At 39.9% G+C, this 20,077-nt stretch overlaps 1 protein-coding gene across 16 annotated transcripts in view; it reads left to right on the top strand.

Moving 5' to 3' along the window:
* Hmbox1 (homeobox containing 1) overlaps nt 1-20,077 on the top strand; it is a 142,248-nt gene that overhangs the window by 44,292 nt on the left and 77,879 nt on the right. For all 16 annotated transcript variants that reach the window (XR_015044668.1, XR_015044667.1, XM_085828717.1 and 13 more), the window contains exons 2-3: nt 6,982-7,061; nt 13,269-13,745. Coding sequence is in view for 14 of the 16 variants with exons in the window: in XM_085828717.1 (XP_085684843.1) it covers nt 7,039-7,061; nt 13,269-13,745 (500 nt within the window). In the remaining 2 variants the exon portion in view is untranslated. The remainder of the gene's footprint in view (nt 1-6,981; nt 7,062-13,268; nt 13,746-20,077) is intronic.

The following is a 20,077-nucleotide window of genomic DNA, read 5'->3' as shown; positions in this document are numbered from 1 at the left end:
TCCTGCAGGAATATAGGCTCTCTGTGAGCAGAGCTTGTATTTTTTCATGACTCTGCTCCCCAGTGCTTTGCTTGTCCTTAGGTGGTCAATGTTTGTTGAATGCATAAATGACCAACATAAGGCCTACAGGACTTAAGGCATAAAACATACACTTTTAGGTAAAAGGGGTGCCAAATGTCAGCTTGTTGTACAGTTTTTCTCAACAAATTTCAGTAAATATATTAACAACAGACATTACTTCATGGCAGCCAGAGAAGGCTTCATTCTGTGCATTTGTAATACTCTAAACTCAGCAAAATCTCTAGCTGATGTCTAAAGTGTCTGGATATCTTTGTTTTCTTTTCTGTATTGTATAGGTCATTGTAAATATTAACCTGGGAAGTAGGTTTCTGGCTACTAGTGTTAATGACCAGACAGAGCAGTTTTGCTCACTACATAATATCTGTCACTGAACTGAGTTTTATTTTTTTAAAAATGTCTTTGTGGCCACATGTCTCAGTAAAGGCACCTATCACCAAGCATGGTGACTGGAGTGTAACCTCTAAGACCCATGTGGTTGAAGAATAGAAGTGACTTCCAAAAGTTATACACTGACCTTCACATGACATAGTGTATTTTCTCCACTGCCTCCATAAACAAATAAGAGTAAATAAATCTGTGTGCAACAAAGACTTTTAAAAATGCTTTTTTACTCGGTAGCCAAGTATGGAGGTGGAAAAGTCAGGTCTCAGTGTCCTGGGAAGGTAGTTTGGGGCTATTTATCAGTAAAGAAAAGGATGAGTTAAGATGTGTGTGTGAGGGCTGGTGAGATGGCTCAGTGGGTAAGAGCACCCGACTGCTCTTCCGAAGGTCCAGAGTTCAAATCCCAGCAACCACATGGTGACTCACAACCATCCACAACGAGATCTGGCGCCCTCTTCTGGAGTGTCTGAAGACAGCTACAGTGTACTTATATATAATAAATAAATCTTTAAAAACAAAAAAACAAAAAAACATGGAAGCCAAAGCCAGGCACAGTGGGCATGCCTTTAAAAAAAAAAAAAAAAAAAGATGTGGGTGTGAAGTCATCAGTCGCTATTGTCTTGGGGGGATGCATAGAGGTTTTTTGCCTCCTAAAATCAAAAGGTCACGCTGCATACACGTTCACATACACACATCCATCCATCCACGTGTGCACACACACAGGCTCCATTGAAGAGTCACTGGTTTCAGTAAAAAAATAGCCTTTAAATCTGTGAAAAGCAATCTAGGCAATTATTATAATTTCCATGTCCTACAATGAGAGCCACATGATATACAACTCAGCAGCATTGCTTCCAGAATTAGTGATTCCAAGCTCTCCTTATAAACAGAATCTGGCTGTGTAGCCCAGGCTGGCCTCAAACTCAATATCCTCTTAGATTAGCCTTCTGAGTGGTAGGATGACAAGCATGAGCCACGACTTAATAGATAAGTGAATAGGCCAGCTGTGTTTGCTGGTAATGATTAAATTTATGATTTCATTGTCCATGGAGACTTGGAAACTGGAGACTTAACTCTTTTGAAGGTAATGTTCTTGAGACTAGCATCTGGGTTCTACTGAGGTACTTCAGACCTGTAAAAGATAGGTATTTATAGTTGCAGAGCCTTGTTTTTGCCTTTACCCAACAGATGCTATGGTTTATCTAGGAAGGAGTGAGGGCTCTGTCTGTATTGCATTAGAATTGGTTTTTTTATTTATAAGTTGAGGTGATTAGAAAACATTATCTGCTCATTATTATCATTTCTGTCTTAAGTTATGATTTACCCTATAGTAGCTTAATGAATTCACTCATTAATTTTGTAATTATTTCTGTGATTAAGCATTAAGGAACTGCTGGGTTGAGGAGTGTGCAAAATGAAGAGGACATTTGGATCTTTGACCAGTCCAGGGTGACAAGTTTTGCTTTGATGATTGTCATTTTATTCTGCCCATGAAGTAGAGGCTTCAAATGAGTGAATAAGCAATAGATACACCTTGATTCCCTGAATAGGCTATTATATTGCAATCTCAGAATATTCCAGGTGTATGCCAAACAGAAATGAATTCTGTTTTAGGTCAGAAGAGAGACTCTTTAAAAAGATTAGCAACTTGGGGCTGGAAAGATGGCTACTCTTCAAGAGGTCCTGAGTTCAGTTCCCAGCAATTACATGGTGGCTTATAGCTATCTATAATGAGACCTGGTGCCCTCTTCTGGTGTGCAGGCATACATTCAGGGAGAATACTGTATACGTAATGAGCAAACAAATCTTTAAAAGTAAATAAAGATCAGAGACTTGTAAAGTTACTGATCACAATGGGAGGGGCTCAGCCCTCATGGTTTTTAGTTCTTCTGCTGTAGAGAACAGCGGGGACTATTATGGGTTAAATAGTATGGAGCTGTTATGTTTCCAAATTCTAGTTTTGTGTTCTAGCTACACCAGGGGCCTCTAATCTTCAACACAGTTTGGCTCCAAATGTAGTGTAGATGTAGATATAAATTGTTGGTCCTGAGAACACACACTATTCACTCGTTTATCTCTATAATGTGTAAGCAATACATGCTTGTTGTCTGAAAAAATGGTCAGTTGCATATTTTAAGTTTTAGTATTACAAACTCTTTGTGCTTTCCAAATTATAAATTTAGGATTATCTTATGGAATGAGACTTAAAATTAGGCATTTTCTTTCATTTCTGCACTAAACAAAGGTTTGTTTACTGCTTGTCAAGTCAGCACACTATTAGGGAATGAGACTGGGCCAGTATTCCAGTAAGGAATACAGTTACATGTACAGGTTCCTGTAACAAGATGACAAAAGAATACTGTAATGGGCATTAGCTGTCTTATAAATAAAAGAGTTCCCCATGGTTGGGAGGTAAGTATTGTATTTCAGAAGGGCCAGGGAGTCAAGGGCTAGGCCAAGTATTCACTATGTGTGATAAGAAACTAGTTTGGGAACATTTAAGGCACCCGGTCTAATATCTGATATGAATTCCTTTGAAGTGGATATATGTTTTAGGTGCTTGCTGTCTGATTCACTCTTAATGATAGGTAACTTCATTTTGTTAAGTATTCATCTTGGAATTATTGATATTACAGCATAGATACTTATACCTATGTATTTATAAACTCTAGGTATATGCATTTGTAGTGCTCATATTTGAACCCAGGGCATTTAAGCATACTATGACTGAGTTATATCCTCAGACCCATAAGAGGTATTTTCAGTAATGCTAGGCTCAACTTACCTTTATACCCAGGCAACATTATATTTCACCTAAGAGACATGACATTATGTTATTATATAGTTTTCATTGTCCTTTAAGCCAGTAGTTTCCAAGTAAGATTACTTTGGAAGCTGTTCAAAATCATCTTGGCTTCCCTTCTTCCTCTTCAACTTTGAGCTCAGTAGGTCTTAGGTTAACTTGGATTTTCTCCTGTACAGATGTCTGTGTGTTTCTGAAACACAACGGTTCTAGCCTGACATGTACATTATCAGGACCGGTAATCTCTGTACTATTACATTATCACAGAGACTGCGGCAGGCATATGGCAATTCTGGGACTCTTCTGATGGTGTGTATGAATACACCTGGGGATTATCTAGCAAAATTTACAGTGCCTAGGGACTTAGAAAAGAAAGCTGAGAAATGTAACTGTACTATGGGTACCATGGGTGTCTGCTCAGTGACTGCAAATGAACATTATCTGAAAAATACAGAAAAAACCTCTATGGGGCAGAGTATCTCATGTAATTTTTCTAGGACCAGGGAACCTAGTTCTCTGCATTCTCCTTAATTACTCTAGAGGCTTGTGTTGAGTCTGGGTAGTCTTGCTCCTTAGGGAAGCCCTATCACCACACTGAAAGAAGGCCCTGCACAGCTGACTGAGAAAGCCATGGGAATGCCTAGCCTGGAAGCTATTTGCAAATGGTATGCTGATATTTTTAAAAGTTGCATGTGATAGAAAGGAGAGGACAGAAATTTAGTCTGTATCTGTCAAGCCAGGTGAGTGGGTTGAAGTGACAAGAAGTAACTTTACAACCTCATGAAGTTCTCCCAGCACAGGAGGTGTAGAAGCAGCATGAGGATCAGAAAGGCTATAAGATCTTGACAGGTAGTGTGCGCAATAATTCTTCCAGAGTAAAAATCCCCACGCTTTGTGACACGCCTGTTTAATCATGAATGCTGAACATGTTCAGTGCATCTCACAGCACCTATCACAGTGAAACCTTCGCTCCAGAGAAACAATACAGAAATAATAATGGTGTCATTAACCCTACAGTTTGAAGATGAAGCCTATAATTCTGTAAGAAAAACTGATTGACCTTGGGCAGCTAGTGTCTTAATGTTTCTCAGGTCATTGTGAGCTTCAATAACTGGTTCATGTAAATCCTTTACCCAGTGAATCTGGCTGAAAGAATAGTCATTAAGTTTATAGTCTGAAACTACCCAGAGAAATTCTTTGGAAAATTAGTATTAGTATTTTATGTGTTTTTGGTGGTAGTGGTTACAGGGCACACAGAGTCTCCCTGTGTAGCCCAGGCTAGTCTGGAACTCACTTTGTGGCCCAAGCTGGTCTTCCCAAGTGCTAGAATGGCTGGCATGAGCCACTCACTTGGGATAGCCCTAATAGTCTACTTTTTCTCGTCCCCCAGAACTGAGGACCAAACCCAAGGCCTTGCACTTACTAGGCAATCAGTCTACCACTGAGCTAAATCCCCAACCCCCTAAGGCCTAATATTCTAGCCATGATGCTTTTTAAAATTTCTGTATTTGTGAATCTGCCTTCTCACATGTCACCATCCGTTCTTCACCCCACACTTACCATCTGCCTCTCAGATAGATGCTAAATATAGAGGGCAATATTTATCTGGGACTGCTCAAAGGAAAAATGTTTGACATGAGTGAAACACCTCTGATTAATGTCTAAAGCATAAGCTTTTAATTGTCTTGACTTCAACAAAAAATTGCTTCAGGCTGGGGATGTGCAGTGGTTGATTGGGGTCAGCATGTTAGAGCTATGGGTTTGATCCTCAGCTCCCCAAAATGACCTGAAAGTACTCATATGTCACAGTCTGCTTCCTTTTTAAACACAGTTCATAAACACCAGCAATGTGGGGATCAGCTTTGTTCTGTGTGTCTGTAAATAAATAGGTGGTCTTTTTCTAATTCAGGTAACTGGCCTTTGTTGTTCTTAATTCTATTAGTGAACTTTTTTTACACTTAACTACCTTTAAAGTTTTTATGGTTTAATCTATTCTGGATTTGGAAACCAGATATTGAAGCTTGCTAAGAATTATTTATGAAAATGATGAGGTTGGAATCTATATGAAAATAACCTTAGGCACAGGGTGGGAGGGTGGTGTAGTAGTGTCAGACTTATTAACTGTTCAAGCTGTCTGTTGTGTGCATTAAGCAGTTAGTTCTGGATACTTTCTGTGTTTGCAACATGTTTGCAAATTTTCCTAATACTTTTCCTTCACACTATTTTCTTAGAACCCGAAGCTCACTAATTAGCTAGCCTAGCTGGCCAGCAAGCTCCAGAGATACTCTCATCTTTACTTCCCCAGAGCACCTTCTTGCCTGGCCTGTTTTCATTAATCAGTTAATTAATTAATTGTTATTGGTTATTTTTGTTTTGTTTTTATTTAATTTATTAATTTTTGTTGTTTTGTTTTAAACATGGGTGCAGGGGATCAAACTCTTGTTTTCATGCATGTGTGGCAAGCACATTACCCTGAACTTGCTTCCCAACCCTAGCTGTTGTTTTTTTTGAGGCAGAATTTCTCTATGTAGTTCAAAACTGATCTGGCTAGCACTCACTTACTGGTCCCCCAGACTGGCCTTGAGTTTCCACTGATCCTCTAACTCTACTTCTGGAGCGCTAGGGTTAAAAGCCTGTACCACCATTCTGGTTTAGCTTTTTGTTTTGTTATTGTTGGTTTTTTTTTATTTTAGATTTATTATATCTTAAGTACACTGCAGCTGACTTCAGACACATCAGAAGAGGGCATCAGATTTCATTACGAGTGGTATGAGCCACCATGTGGTTGCTGGGATTTGAACTCAGGACCTTTGGAAGAGCAGTCAGTGCTCTTCACCGCTGAGCCATTGTTGTTTTTATTAGTTTATTTCTGTGTGTCCATGGTGATGGGAAGGTATCTATGGGCACATGTGTAAAGGTTGGAGGCTGACAATTTGTAATCTTCTACCTGTCATTTATGCAAAAAGTTGTCTCTATCTATAGATTAAGGTTTGAAATGGCTAATAAATTACGTTTTGGGCCTTTGATTCCTGAACTCTGAATAGGGGTGTGTGTGTGTGTGTGTGTGTGTGTGTGTCTGTCTGTCTGTCTGTCTGTCTGTCTGTCTGTCGTCAGAACTGAAGAAGGTAGAAGTATCTCAACAAGAAGATAGGTACTCCAGCCTCCCCTTGTGTCCCCTTTTTATAGTTGTGACAGTTGACTCTCCGAAACGAAGTCCACCGAGCAGCAAGATTAGCAATGCACTTATCTTGCTTTGTAATAAGAGTCTTCATAAGTGTCATAGGCAACAAGACTGCTAAAAGCTGGGGGTTGGAGCTCAGTGGAGCATTGGCCTGGCATGGATGAGGGCCAAGACTTAATCTCCAGTTAGGAGTATGTTAGATGCCATTACAGTGTGTGCATTGCATTGCAAGTTTATATCCGCTTCTGTGGGTGGTTCCTGATAACAAGTTAAATTGGGTGATTTTTATTTTTTTTATTTTTATTGCTCCTTCCCAAGGGAATCATTTGGAAAACCATTAATGTCATTTTTCTTTGTTTTTGTTTTGTTTAAGTTTTGCTCCAATTCAAAATTTCATTTCAGGATTACAAAATAATTTTGAAAAAAGAAAGATCATCTAATGTTAACTTTTAATCCCCCGAAGTTGCATAATTAAACTTTTTATTCATTGTTGAGCTATATAATTATTTCTCAATTTTCTGTCTTTATTCTACAGAATGGTAAATAAGGCTGGCCATCTTTGGAAAGGCCATTGATCTGCCTCATGTAAAGTATGCTCAGCTCCTTTCCAGTGGTGTAAGTATGCGATTTCAACTCTTAGCCTGTCAGCCGCATTAGTCATCATAAGTGACTAGGACTGTGACTCAGATTTGACAGCAAATGCTTTTAGAATCCAAATAATTCTTTTAAATGGCATTTGTTTCTTTATGTCTTGGGGTTGGTTGTTCATTTGCTTCCGCCTGTGTGTGGAGGTCAGGACAGGTTGGTGCAGTGTGGTAGGTACTCTCCCCCTTCCACGTGGGATCAAACTCCAGTCATCAGTTTAGCAGCAAGCATTTTTATCCTCTGAGCCATCTTGTCAGCCCAAGAGCAAAGAAAGTTTTAGAAAACCATTCAAATGATGTATCTCTTTAACATCGGGGTAACCAAGTATCATATGGTGAGGACGAGGTTTCAAACCTGTGAGCTTTTTTCTTTTTTCTTTTTCTTTTCTTTTTTTTTAATCATTTTTTAACATTGTATTTTGCCTTTTTTTCATTTAAACATAAATTGTTCATATTCATTATTTTCTGAAGTTATTTTATTTTATGTGCATGTGTATGTATGTATATGTGTGTGTGTGTATATATATATACACACACACACATATACATACATACACATGTGTATATGCATGCACAAGTGCAGTTGCCCGTGGAAGTCAGAGGCGTCAGGTCGTCCAGAACTGCAGTTTGTTAGCTGTTTCCTGTGAGTGCCAGGGACCAAGCTCAGGACTTTTACAAGAACAGCAAGTGCTCTTAACTGCTGAGTCTCCTCTCCAGCCCCATATTTATTATTTTAACTGTTTAATAGCCTAGAAGCTTGTGAGGTAGATGGTTAAGTGTTAGAGCTCTCATTGCATTCTTAAGGATAAGCAGAATATGAAAAGCGTGCTCTCGTAAAGCTTGTTTTGTATGCAAACTCCTAAGGACGTCTAAGCCATTTCTCTCTCCCCTACTGCAGATGGTACCGTGGTTCTGCAGGTGAGCCAATGTAGTTGCTGGCTGTTCTTTAGAGTCACGTCAGAGAGCTACAAATGGAGATGGCGCTGTTGTTTCAAGAGTGTTTTTGTGCTGGAATATGAACTGTAACCACTAGTTCATATGAAATAGGCCTCCGAATAAAAGTATTCCGGGAATTTCAGAAATTAGAGAAGATAAAGGGCCTATTAGCTCATTAAGTGTATCTTTAGCGGCTAGTGCAGAGTGCCTTGAGCCTACGTAATTTCTAACATTTGGTAGAGTCTGTTTCACTTAAATTTCTTCTGTTTTGGATGACAGTTCTATAATCTAATAAGTAGACATTAAGATTCGTATTATTATTATTGTTATTTAGTTTTTTCGTTAGAGCCCCTCCCCCACCCCCACATTGACGCTGATTTAGTAAAAAGGCTTGGGAAGTGAGCCAGATGACAGGAGTTGTCTTGAATCTGCTGAGTGCCCTAGAAAAGGCACTTTATCTTTGAGACTTTGCCCTTCCTACCCACACTCTTGCTTGCTGGCATGTCTGCCTACTGCTTTCTTTTTTTCCTTTCCTTTTCCATTTCTTTTTTTCCTTATCCTCGTTTGTTTGTTTTTTCGAGACTGGATTCACTGAGTCTAAAATAGCCTGGAGCTTGCTTTATACCTCAGGTGAGCCTTGAACTCACATAGAGAGGAGTGCAGTAGTAGGTGCATTGTAAACACATATGATATTGTCACAATTTTAATAATTAATTCAAATTAAACAGAAAGCAAAACGTTAAAGGATTTACTGCTGAATGAGAACAGCAGTGTAAGGTTTTGGGTCTTGTTGTTGTCCTTTGGTTTTTGAGCACCGATGCTGGAGGTCAGTGCGAGTCTTCACAGGTGAAGCGTCAAAGCTTTCAAAGTGTCTGTCAAACTTGGAGTTGGTTTAAACATTTTGAAGGCCAGGAGTCATAGTCAGCAACTCCCTACAGCGTCTGGGGTGGTTTCTTGTGACATCCCTGAAAGAAGGGAGAGTTCTCACGTAGGTTGCTGTTGACTCTGCTCTCCCGTATCCAGGAGTCTGGTGAAACTTAGGATTCTTTGCCCTGTAATCTCAGGACTTGGGACAGGAAGGCAAAATCAGTGTGTGTCTGAGGCCAGCCTGAACTGTTCACAGGACTCTGTTGTCTCAGAATGTCGAAGCCGAGCAGAGTGCTGTAGGCGATGGGCAGCAGCTCTGCTGTGTCTTATAAATGTGTTTGTCACTTATGGCAGTGTCTGAAACCATGTCAAAGCTGCATAACAGATTTTCCTCCAAACTGCACAAAATGGAAGTCAGTCAATGCTACTTAAAAAAAAAATACTGAAGTGTGATTGACACGTTGGAATGTAATTTTTCCACAGAATCCTTTATTATAAGAAGGGCATTTGCGGGCCGGGCGTGGTGGCGCACGCCTTTAATCCCAGCACTCGGGAGGCAGAGGCAGGCAGATTTCTGAGTTCGAGGCCAGCCTGGTCTACAAAGTAAGTTCCAGGACAGCCAAGGCTATACAGAGAAACCCTGTCTCGAAACCCTCGCCCCCCCCCCCCCAAAAAAAAAGAAGGGCATTTGCACCATGATTTCTAGTCATAGACTGTTCTTAGGTTTTAGTCAGTTTACCAAATAATTTGAATTATAAATCATTTTACTCTACTGTGAAGCTCAGTTCTCTATAAAACATTTCTTACTTAATCTTATGTGTCATTTTCTTATTTTAAAGTGGTCACTCTTTTGATGGTAGGAAGTGCTGCATTCTATATACATAGTCAGAAGGGTCTGGAATGTTCTGATCATCCTGCATTGGCAAAATGGGTTCTGCCTGGTCATTCTGCACAAAAAGATAAAAACAGCAAAAATAATCTGGAAGAAAATCTTGTTTGCCAAGAAAACCTTAACTATTGAGGCTTTAAATTTCATGTCATTTTTACGCCTGTGATTTCAATGCTAAGTAATCATTTCTGAATGCTTAGCTAGACTCTGCTGTTGTCCATCTCCAGATTATCATTTATAAAGGTATGTCCTGGGCCTGTGGCTTATCTAGAAAGGTTTTAGGTATTATTGCAAAATACAGTTAATGTCTCAAGATGTACTGTGGTCTTACAGTATCAATTTAGGAATTGAGCCATAAATCCTAACTAAATTGTTCTTTTCTATTTTAATTTTTGTCTCTGTTATTTGAGTGTTAAAATTCTCACATTATTTTCAATTACTTTTAGCTGGAGCCTGCATTCAAATTATTAATTAAAAGCAGAAACTGTCCCTTATCCTTTGAGTGATCTCTGTGCATGAGAAAAGTAATTTAGTCCTTCCATGTTATCATCTTTTGCTGTAAAGGATTGCTGGCATTATGGTGCTAGGTGACCGTTATAGGTCATCTGCTGCTGCACTTTTATGATGCTGTGCTTACACCAGATAAATTATGAGAGATACAAATAGAAACCGGCATAATATATCTCATCATGTGTATTGATGCACATTGACACATGAGAGCTTCCAATCATTTGTGTGTCTTCTGTGTCATGTGCTCCGGATGCCCTTATCTTTCTCTTCTAAGTTGTCATTTGGTCCTAGCAACTATGACCACTCCTTTTGCCCCCTTGGCAGAAGGGGCTGCGCTTGGTACAAATTATAGACTGCCATTTAAATATAGTAAGAACATATGCTTAGAAATGACTAGATGTTCTGGACAATCAAAGTAATAGGTGGCCTCTATTCCCCCTTTGTGAGTTTAGAATAAAAGTGGTTTCCAATTGTTGAATTATGTAAACGGTGTAAAGTATTTCAGATACCGTGAAGTTAATAGACAGTGTCGTGTCATATAGAGGAAGGCTTGAAGAATGGCACACGACTTATTGTCTGCTCTGACTGAACAGGGTAGAAAAATATGGTTAACTTTGTTGCACATGGATAAAATAATCCTTAATTTAGGCATCTAAGGGAAGAACAGTTTGTGAAATGTCTTGATTGGATGAAAACTAAAGATACCAAGACAGACCTTTACTTATTTTCAAGGGAAAGTAATTATGAAGATGAAAATTAATTAGGAGGGGTAACTGGAATTTGCCAAGCCGGTACATTACTTTGTTTGGCAATTGCTTTAAAAAAAAATGGAGGCAGAGAGTACTTGAATTAATTTGATTTTAGGACAGGTTTCACTAAGTTATGAGATGACCTTGAACTCAATCTGCTGGCCCGATGCACTGTCAAAGTTGTTATCTCTGTGCCATCAGGCTGGCTTTAGACTTTCTGAAAGATATAAAAGTATTCTAAGCCTAAACTTCTTTAACAGTTTATAATAAAACATTAAAATAAAACAAAATGACTCGTGTCTATCACAGGATTGCAGTGAGGGGTAGACGAGGTTACATTGTATGCAGTTCTCACCCAGTTTCTGAGTAAAAGTGACTGCTCAATTGGGTTTCCAAATGAGGGTAGCAGAGGGATGAAGAAATAGTAAGTGCTCCAGCAGGGTTAGGGGACTGGCCTAGAGCACAATAAAGAATAAGGAGATCTCTTGACCTCTGTTCCTCCTAGCAATCGCTTATTGCAAGGCTACTCTGTGTCACTTATCAGATCTCTCACTAGAAAATACAAATTAAACTAGAGATGATTATCACTTTCAAAAATCCTGAATTCAAAAGTCAGATTTCAGAAGCTAGAGAAATGGCTCAGCAGTTAAGAGCACTTGCTGTGTTTGCAAAAGACCCAGGTCAGGGCCTCAGCCCTTACGTGACATCTTAACGAAACTGTAACTTCAGATCCAGGACATCCTCTTAGGGAACTGCGTGCATGTGGGCGCCCATGTGTACATGCAGATTAACACTCAGACATACAGAATAATAAAGACAAACACACAAATCTTTTTAAAAGTCAACTTTTATTAGAAAGCAATTCAAGGGGAGAACCTTTTAATGATGCAGCTAATGCAGTGGTTCTCAGCCTTCCTATTGCTTTAATACAGTTCCCCATGTTGCAGTGACCCCAACCATTAAATTCTTTTCGTTGCTACTTCATAGCTGTAATTTTGCTGCTGCTGTGAGTTGTAATGTAAATATCTGTGTTTTCTGATGGTCTTAGGTGACTCCTTTAAAGGGTCATCTGACCTCCAAAGGGATCACACTCCACAGGTTGAGAACTACTGGACGAATGTCTCAAACAAAATATTAATTAATCTTTCTCTAAGAAAACATTTTCTGCTGTGCTATAGTGTGCTAGTTAAGGTGGAAATATGTAGAACCAATTTTGAGACATGAATAGCTCCAGTTGCTGTGCACACATGAGGGGTCCTTTTAGAGAGCATGCAGCTTATGAGAGTGCTAAGAATAAGAAGCAGTGCTTGATGTCTTGTATGTACTGTTCTTAATCTCCACTGAAGTATTTGTATTAGTCACTTACACATGGCCAAGAAAAATGTTTGTTATTGAATGGCCTCAGAGTTCTTGGTCAGTTTTGCAGGTATTTGGGAAAGCGATTCCTATTATGCTACTACACAATAATATACTTCCAGACGGAAGAAAAGGAAAACCCAAACCCTGCACATTTTCACATGGTCTGGGCCTGATGCCCTGATGTACTTCACCCGACAAGTTGATATTTTTTGCATAATTAACGTTTTTGCTCCCAAATTTTGATTGATTACCAAAACAAGTTTCATTCTATTATAAGTTGGGTTTTATGTTATAACTGATGCACTTCTACTAACTCAGGATTTGTAGCAATCCACATCATGACAAAAAAAAAAATCTATCAGAACTTGTCATTTTTAATTTTTTTTGTGTATATCTGTGTGTGGGTCTGTGTTACTAAGATGTGTATGAATGCATGTGGATGCCAGGAGTGTACATAATGTGTATTTGCTGGGTGCTCTCACTTCATTTTTTGAGACAGGGTCTCTCACTGAACCCCCTGATGATGAGCTTCGCTGACTAGCTTGCCTGGCCGGTCAGCAGGGCCTAAAGGCCCTCTTGTCTCTACCTCTGCAGTGCTGGGCTGCCTCGCGTATGATGCTGTTCCCAGCCTTTGCATTGGTATAAGAGGTTGAGCTTAGGCACCCCTGCTTATATAACAAGTGTGTCAGTTGACTGAGCCATCTCCCTCTCCCTTATAATTTTATATTCAGTCAACAGAGCTCGTGCAGAGTTCAGGCTTCTTCTTTTGAGGATTCTTAATGATGAAATGTTTTGTTTGGTTTTTTTTTTTTTTTTTTAAGTTTACAATAAAAGCTCTTCATTTTTATCCTCCTTCTTTTTCCTCCAGTTTGCTGGAAACCATGTCTCACTATACAGATGAACCCAGATTTACCATAGAACAGATAGATCTGCTCCAACGTCTTCGGCGTACCGGGATGACCAAACATGAAATTCTTCATGCATTAGAAACTTTGGACCGTCTTGATCAAGAACATAGTGATAAGTTTGGAAGGAGGTCCAGCTACGGGGGAAGCTCATATGGGAACAGTACCAACAATGTTCCAGCATCTTCCTCTACAGCCACAGCTTCCACGCAGACCCAGCACTCGGGAATGTCCCCATCACCCAGCAACAGTTACGATACCTCCCCACTGCCTTGCACTACCAATCAAAATGGGAGGGAGAACAATGATCGATTGTCCACATCCAATGGGAAGATGTCACCATCTCGCTACCATGCAAACAGCATGGGTCAGAGGTCATATAGCTTTGAGGCCTCAGAAGAGGACCTAGATGTAGATGATAAAGTGGAGGAATTAATGAGGTTAGTATGTTGTCTATTCAGAATCCCCCGGGCATGTATATTTTCTAAGACTGTTTTTAATTAGGCTGTATTTTATTTCAGCTGCTTACTAATAAGAACAATGACTTTTCCCTCCCTTCTTTGGAAATGAAAGTGAAACTTCAAATTATGGTTTTAGTTCAGATTTTTTATTTCCTCTCTGCTTCAGCCTTTTTGCTGTGTGATCAAGCTTTTCTAGTCTCTTGATTTGTCCAAGGGCTTTCTCTATTTTAGCAGACAGTTCCTGACAGAAGTTCATTTAATCCAATCCAGTCCCCAATCTTTCATTGTAAATACTTTTTCTGAGTGGTAAGATAGATTTACCATGATACAGAGTACATGCACTCCTCATTTTTTTCCCTTGCAGCATTTCAATCAGGGCAACAGTTTGAGTAGCTCTTGGGTCAGAAGTAGTTTTCTATAAGAAACATAGATCTATAGTTCCCTGCCCCTAAGAAGCTGAAGTTTTGATTTTAACAATAGATGCAATGCCCTCATGCACTTCATACATCATCAGTTATCAAGTAAGCGTGTTCACCTAGAGTTTAAACTCAAAGAAATGAAGCCCACTTTCAACCACAGTGGCCAGGACTTTGTACCAGGCCTGCTTCATGGTGAGGGTAAGACACTGTGTTTTCCATCTTGCGTCTAGCACTAGAAATTTTCCTTAGCACATTGTGGCGGCTCAGCATGTTAGCTGAGTAGATAAATTTGGCCTAAGCTAAGGGTATTCTATTTTGAATAAGGATTTGGAGCTAGTGAGATGGTTCGGTGAATAGAGATGCTTGCTGCCAAGTCAGAGGACCTGAGTTCCACCCCTGGAACCAACTAGTGGAAGGAAAGAACCCATTCCCAGAAAGTTGTCCTCTGACTACAAGCATGCAATGCCACAGGTACATGGCACACATACAGATATGTACATATAGTCAATGAATTATTTTTAAAATAAAAAGTATGTTAATTATAGTTAGAGAAACAGGAAAAGGTATCAAAGAGGCGTGTCTTTACTCTGATTAAGAATATAAGCTGGGTATGCTCTCAAGCCTGTAACTCCAACCTTTGGAGGACTGGGACAGGAAGATTGATGGCAGTTCAAGGACTTACAGAGCGTGAACCTTTCCAGACAGCATCAAAAGGAAAACAACACAGATGAGGCAGACTGACAACATAGCAATACCTTAGGATGCCACACCCATCCTCACAGCTTCACGGTCTGTACTAAATGGTTAGAATTAGGAGGTGTTCCCAGACCTTTACAAACAGAAATGACAAAACATTGTTTTCAATAGAGTTATGCTGTTGTGTAAAAAGGAAGCCTTGGGCTGGGGAGATGGACTTACTGCTTAAGGGTACTTGTTTTTGTAGAGAACCTGAGTTTGATTCCCAGCACCCACGTGGTAGTTCACAATCATCCATAACTCTCGTTTTAGGGAATCCAAAGCCCTCTTCTGACCTCTGTAACACCAAGCATGCATGTTGTACACACACATATGTGCAAGCAAAATACTCATGTACATAAAATAAGCTTAAATTTAAAAATAAGATGAGAGCCTGCAGATAAGTTGGTTACAGTTGATAGTGAACAGAATTATAGACTTATGAGAAGTCAAAACAAAGGTTACAACTGAGTTATAACCGGTCCTGAAGATTTTCTGACATCAAGGCAGAATGTTGGGGGCTTTGACACTGCTGTGTGAAGATCCATTCTGTGGCACCTCTACCATGAGACAGCCTTAAACACATGGGCATGAGTTTATTTTCAGGGAAGAGTTGCTACGTATGGAGTTCTGGGATACAGGGACTGTGGAGTCCGTGTAATGAGAAGCATCACACCTCAGCCGGTTTTTATCGCTCTGAAGTTCAAGATGCTGATGTGGTTTGGTTCATCCTTGGCTGTAACACTGGAGCCAAGGCTCTGCTGTTGGTGGTGACTTTCTTAGTATGAAGCTTGAACTCAGAGCTTTATCTTCCACTGAGTCACACCCTTGGCCGTTGCTGGTGTTTGGAGCTTAGCATATATCATTTTCCAGTTTAAAACGGAGAACCATTTGGGCAAATGAGTCACTTTTCATTGAAATTTCATGAGTTTTTAATTATCCTGAGTAGAGAAGATAGCAAGATAGCATTTATTTGTTCAGGTGCTAGCTTGTGTTATTTGTGTACATTCCTTGGATACAGGCTCACAGGTATAGTGTGTGTTTTAGTTGTGTGCTCTTAATTGTTGTGTAGTTGCTAGGACTCCTTCTTAATCCCTTTCTCCGCTTCTTGCTCAGAACAGCTCTCGTAGTGACATTTAGGCAACTAGGATGCTCCAGACCTCTGGTCCTCCTGGTCCCCCACAGTTGGGTTTCCCTCACCCCATCTTTGCTTATGTGTGCCCCTCCTCACCTTTGTCAAGTTTGCAGAGGATATTCCTTCCTAGGGCACAGCGGTCTCTCCAGCTCTGCTGGGTGTTGATCAGAGAGACTGAGGTTCATGGAAACTAGGAATTTGCTCAAGAAAGTTTGATTATTGGGCAACTGAGCCTAAATTATATCCCATGTCTTTGTTATTATTATGTTGATGGTACGTTTTACCACTGTAATTACTTGTGCTTATAGATTTAAGAAAGTTTTAGTAAAGGTAGTTAATATAATTCTTCAAGAGAATGTGAAAGGCCTTCCTTACTGGGCTTGCTTGCCATTGCCATTCTCCTTCCTCAACATACCTGCTACTTCAGATCAGTCACTTAGCAAACAAGGAGTTTTCAAACAGTAGCTCTTCCTGAGTATTCTGTGTCCATCTAGTGATACACTGTCCTTGCTGCTTACTTAACACTGGTGACATGACAGTGACCTGGAACTGGTGGGCTCTGATAGAAAGCATGGATACCCAAGTGCCTTCTTGCCTCATTTGTTGTGTAAAATCTATCTCTGACACCCAGTCCCAACTTCTGCAGGCGCTCCACTGTAAGACATGTTTTGCAGATTTTATAATCCAGTCAGGCTGTATTACAATATATAATTTGAAGGTGTGTAATGAGTTGTGTGTGTGTGTGTGTGTATACACGTGCGTGCATGCATGTGTGCATGCAGTTACATCAGGTTATAATTGTACCCTTGATCATTTGTTAGAGTCAGAAATTATCTTTTCTAGTTTGCATTGGGATCAAAAAAGGAGGAATAAGCAAGCCACACTAGCATATAAATTTCCAGTAAATGGTTGAATGTGCCACTTTAGGAAGGACTGAAAGCCAACAATGAAGACTCATTTTATATTAGGGCATCTTAAAAGGCCTATTAGTATGTAAGTGTATGCATAGGAATGTGTGTCTGCATCTGCAGATATAATAGGATATATCAGTGTTTTCCTGTGGTCGTTTATGTAATATGAGAGAATGTAAATGAGGCTTATTAGAATTAGTAATGCTGCACATTAAAATAAAGTCTAGCATCCTTGAGCCACGATGTTTTAAAATTCAAAATTTGTGAGTACTGCTGTGTCACAGTGAAAAATTCCATAGTAGCACATATTCCTTGGCACAGAGTTATTTAAAATACTGTCCCAAGTTACATCTAGTCTTACTGAATACGTTATGTAAAACATAATTGAGATTTGTATTTCAATTGTGTTCTGTCCCTAAGATATTTGACTATAAATATGAAAACAGTTCCAAATTTAAAAAAGGAAATCTGAAAAGGCTTCTGGTCTGATGTTCCTCAGGTGGGCTCCCAGCCTGTGTATACTTGACAGGCAGGATGTTTACGCTCCCTAAGAAGGTAACACCACTGCGCGATGGTGCTCCCCTCCATAGTCTGCGTATACAACAGCTCTCCCTTTAATGTTCTCTCTTAAAATCGTACCCAGGGAGAAAGTCGTGTCTTTCAAATGTGAAACGCACTCCTTTGGCTTGATCTTGGGGTGACTTTGAGCTAGCTCCTTTACAACATCCAGAGTACTAAGGGCGCGTTAACTTAGGGATGTGAGTCATCTTAAAGCAAATCATTTTAAAATAGGAGCCCTTTAATATGCTTTCTTCCAGAAAACAAATCAGTGTCATTTTGAATCAACACAAAAACCCTTTCCATCCTGATTTGGAAAACATAAACATACTTGAAAATAAGAATTTAAAGCTGTTATATAAATTATCTAGATCTGAGTTTCCATTTTATAGCCTTTAATCTCTAAAAAAAAATTTCACTCATTAAACAAATTAAGTTGTATGAAAAATTGATGCTGATTATGATAGTCATTGTGCTAAAGGACTTTCCAGGCTAGTAGGAGAGATGGCATGCTTAGGAACATGAACTGTATAGAGCATTGTGTGCTTCGTACAATTGAGGTGTTAAGAGTTAGCCTACAAATGAGATCTATCTTTGTAAACCATGATGATCAGGGAGAATGGTTCTCAATAGAAGGCAGTTGTCTTTTATAAAAGTAGTCAGGAAGCCAGGTGTGGTGGTACCCAATTCCAAGTACTGGAATCCAAGTACTTGGGAGGTGGAGGCAGGAGGATCCCTGTGGGTTCAAGACCACCATTGACTACATAGCAAGGCCCTGCTTCAAAATAAAACAAAGGCGGAGAGCACGGTAGTGGTGCCACTTAGAGCACAGCACTCCTGAGGCTGAGAAAAGGAGATCTGTAGTTCAGAGTCATCCTGGGTTAATGGTAAGACTTTTGCCTCATAATCCTGTTCTTACATATGTGCGTTCCATACATACAAACATACAAATTTTAAAAGTGATTTGTTGGAGGCTGAAGAGATGGCTCAGGAGATAAGGGCACTGGCTGCTCCTCTAGAGGATGTTGGTTCAATTCCCAGCACCCACATGGGAGCTCACAACTGTCTGCAACTCCAGTTCCAGGGATCTGTCTGTCCCTCCAGGCACATCAGTGAGTGCAGTGAGTGCTGGCAAACCATCCATACAAGTATAATAAAGTAGATATTTTTAAAGTGATTTATCAAAAAGGCATTCCTGATGAATTTTTCTGTTTTTATTAGGAAGGATAATAGTGGAGAGTTAAACTAGTTTAAAAACAAAGGCGGTGGGCTTGGCAGTGCCAATTAGCGCTCCATCCTGCTGTAGAGGCCCATCAGATGAGCATAGTGGCAGGAATCTGAAAAGAGAAGCGGGAGAAGCGGCCTGCACTTCAAGTGCCTATCGTGGCCAAGTGGCTGCTTGTGCTAATTCACTAAGACTTCTGCAGTGGACACGTGAGATATGGGGGGAGGGGAGAAAGGACTCAATCCCTTTAGGCAGATATTCAAGTTTTCAGCAAAGGGAAGAAATATGGAATAGAAGAGGAGAGAGCCATACTTGTGTAAGCTGTGTTTATGCTATCAAATGGGTGATTCCATAGCTGGAATATCAGTTAAGGAAAAGGCAAAGAAGACAAACAGCCGAGTGAGCCTGGTAGGATGGAACTGGACAGTGATGGTGAATGCAAATACCTAGTGAACCAAGCAGACAGGCAGTCTCGTAAAGTGACTTGACTTGAGAGCGTTTTGTTCATGCATGGTGCTTTGAAGTACCTGGTCTAAGATGCACATTTAGACTGATGTATGTCTTACAGTTACAGTTGATCACGTGTTTCTCCTTTGCTTTGGTCCTGACTGACTAGTGTATACAAATAATTTGTATTTATATGATACATTTACAGTTTCAGAACTTTCTACTTCAGGGAAATACCTTTTGCATATATTATATGCACTATGTGTGTATATATTTATATCATTTAGTTTTTATTCCATTGTTTGGAGGAACATTTCAAAGGCCTTTTTTGTCAGTGCTAGAGATTGAACCTTGGGGCTTGTGCATACTAGGGAAGCATACCGCCACGGAGCTGTATCCATAACTCTTAAAACACTTGGAAATTTGGAGAGAAGTGAGGGACCAGTGGGAATGGAGAGGAGGAGGAGAGGACCAACAGGAGTAGAGAAGAGGGGAGAGGGGACCAGTGGGAGTGGAGGGGGTGGAGACGGGAGGGTCATGGCAGGCAAATGAATGGATCACAGTACATTATACACATCTGTGAAAATGCCATAGTAAGGCCCTTTATTTTACACAATTAATGCACACTAATTATAGAAGTGAACGCCCTTGAAAGGAGTGTGTTAATGTTCTTGTTTTACCGGATGGTGTAACTAGAGCACAACTTAATGTTAACTGGCTTTCCCTCACATGTTTTTTGTCTTTTAAGGAGTGGAGGGGCTGGAGATTGAGACCAGGGGATTTTAATGATGTTGACCAGGCATCATTTAGTCCTTTATCTACACCCCATAATTGTTTTTCAAAAAGTGCCTATGGTAGAGCAGTAAAGAATGCATGTGCAT

Source organism: Mus caroli, unplaced genomic scaffold, assembly GCF_978045245.1.
Source record: "Mus caroli unplaced genomic scaffold, Mus_caroli_1 scaffold_12, whole genome shotgun sequence".
Taxonomy (NCBI): Eukaryota; Metazoa; Chordata; class Mammalia; order Rodentia; family Muridae; genus Mus; species Mus caroli.
The sequence above is the reverse complement of the archived record's forward strand: the minus strand, read 5'-3'. Positions and strand labels throughout refer to the sequence as shown.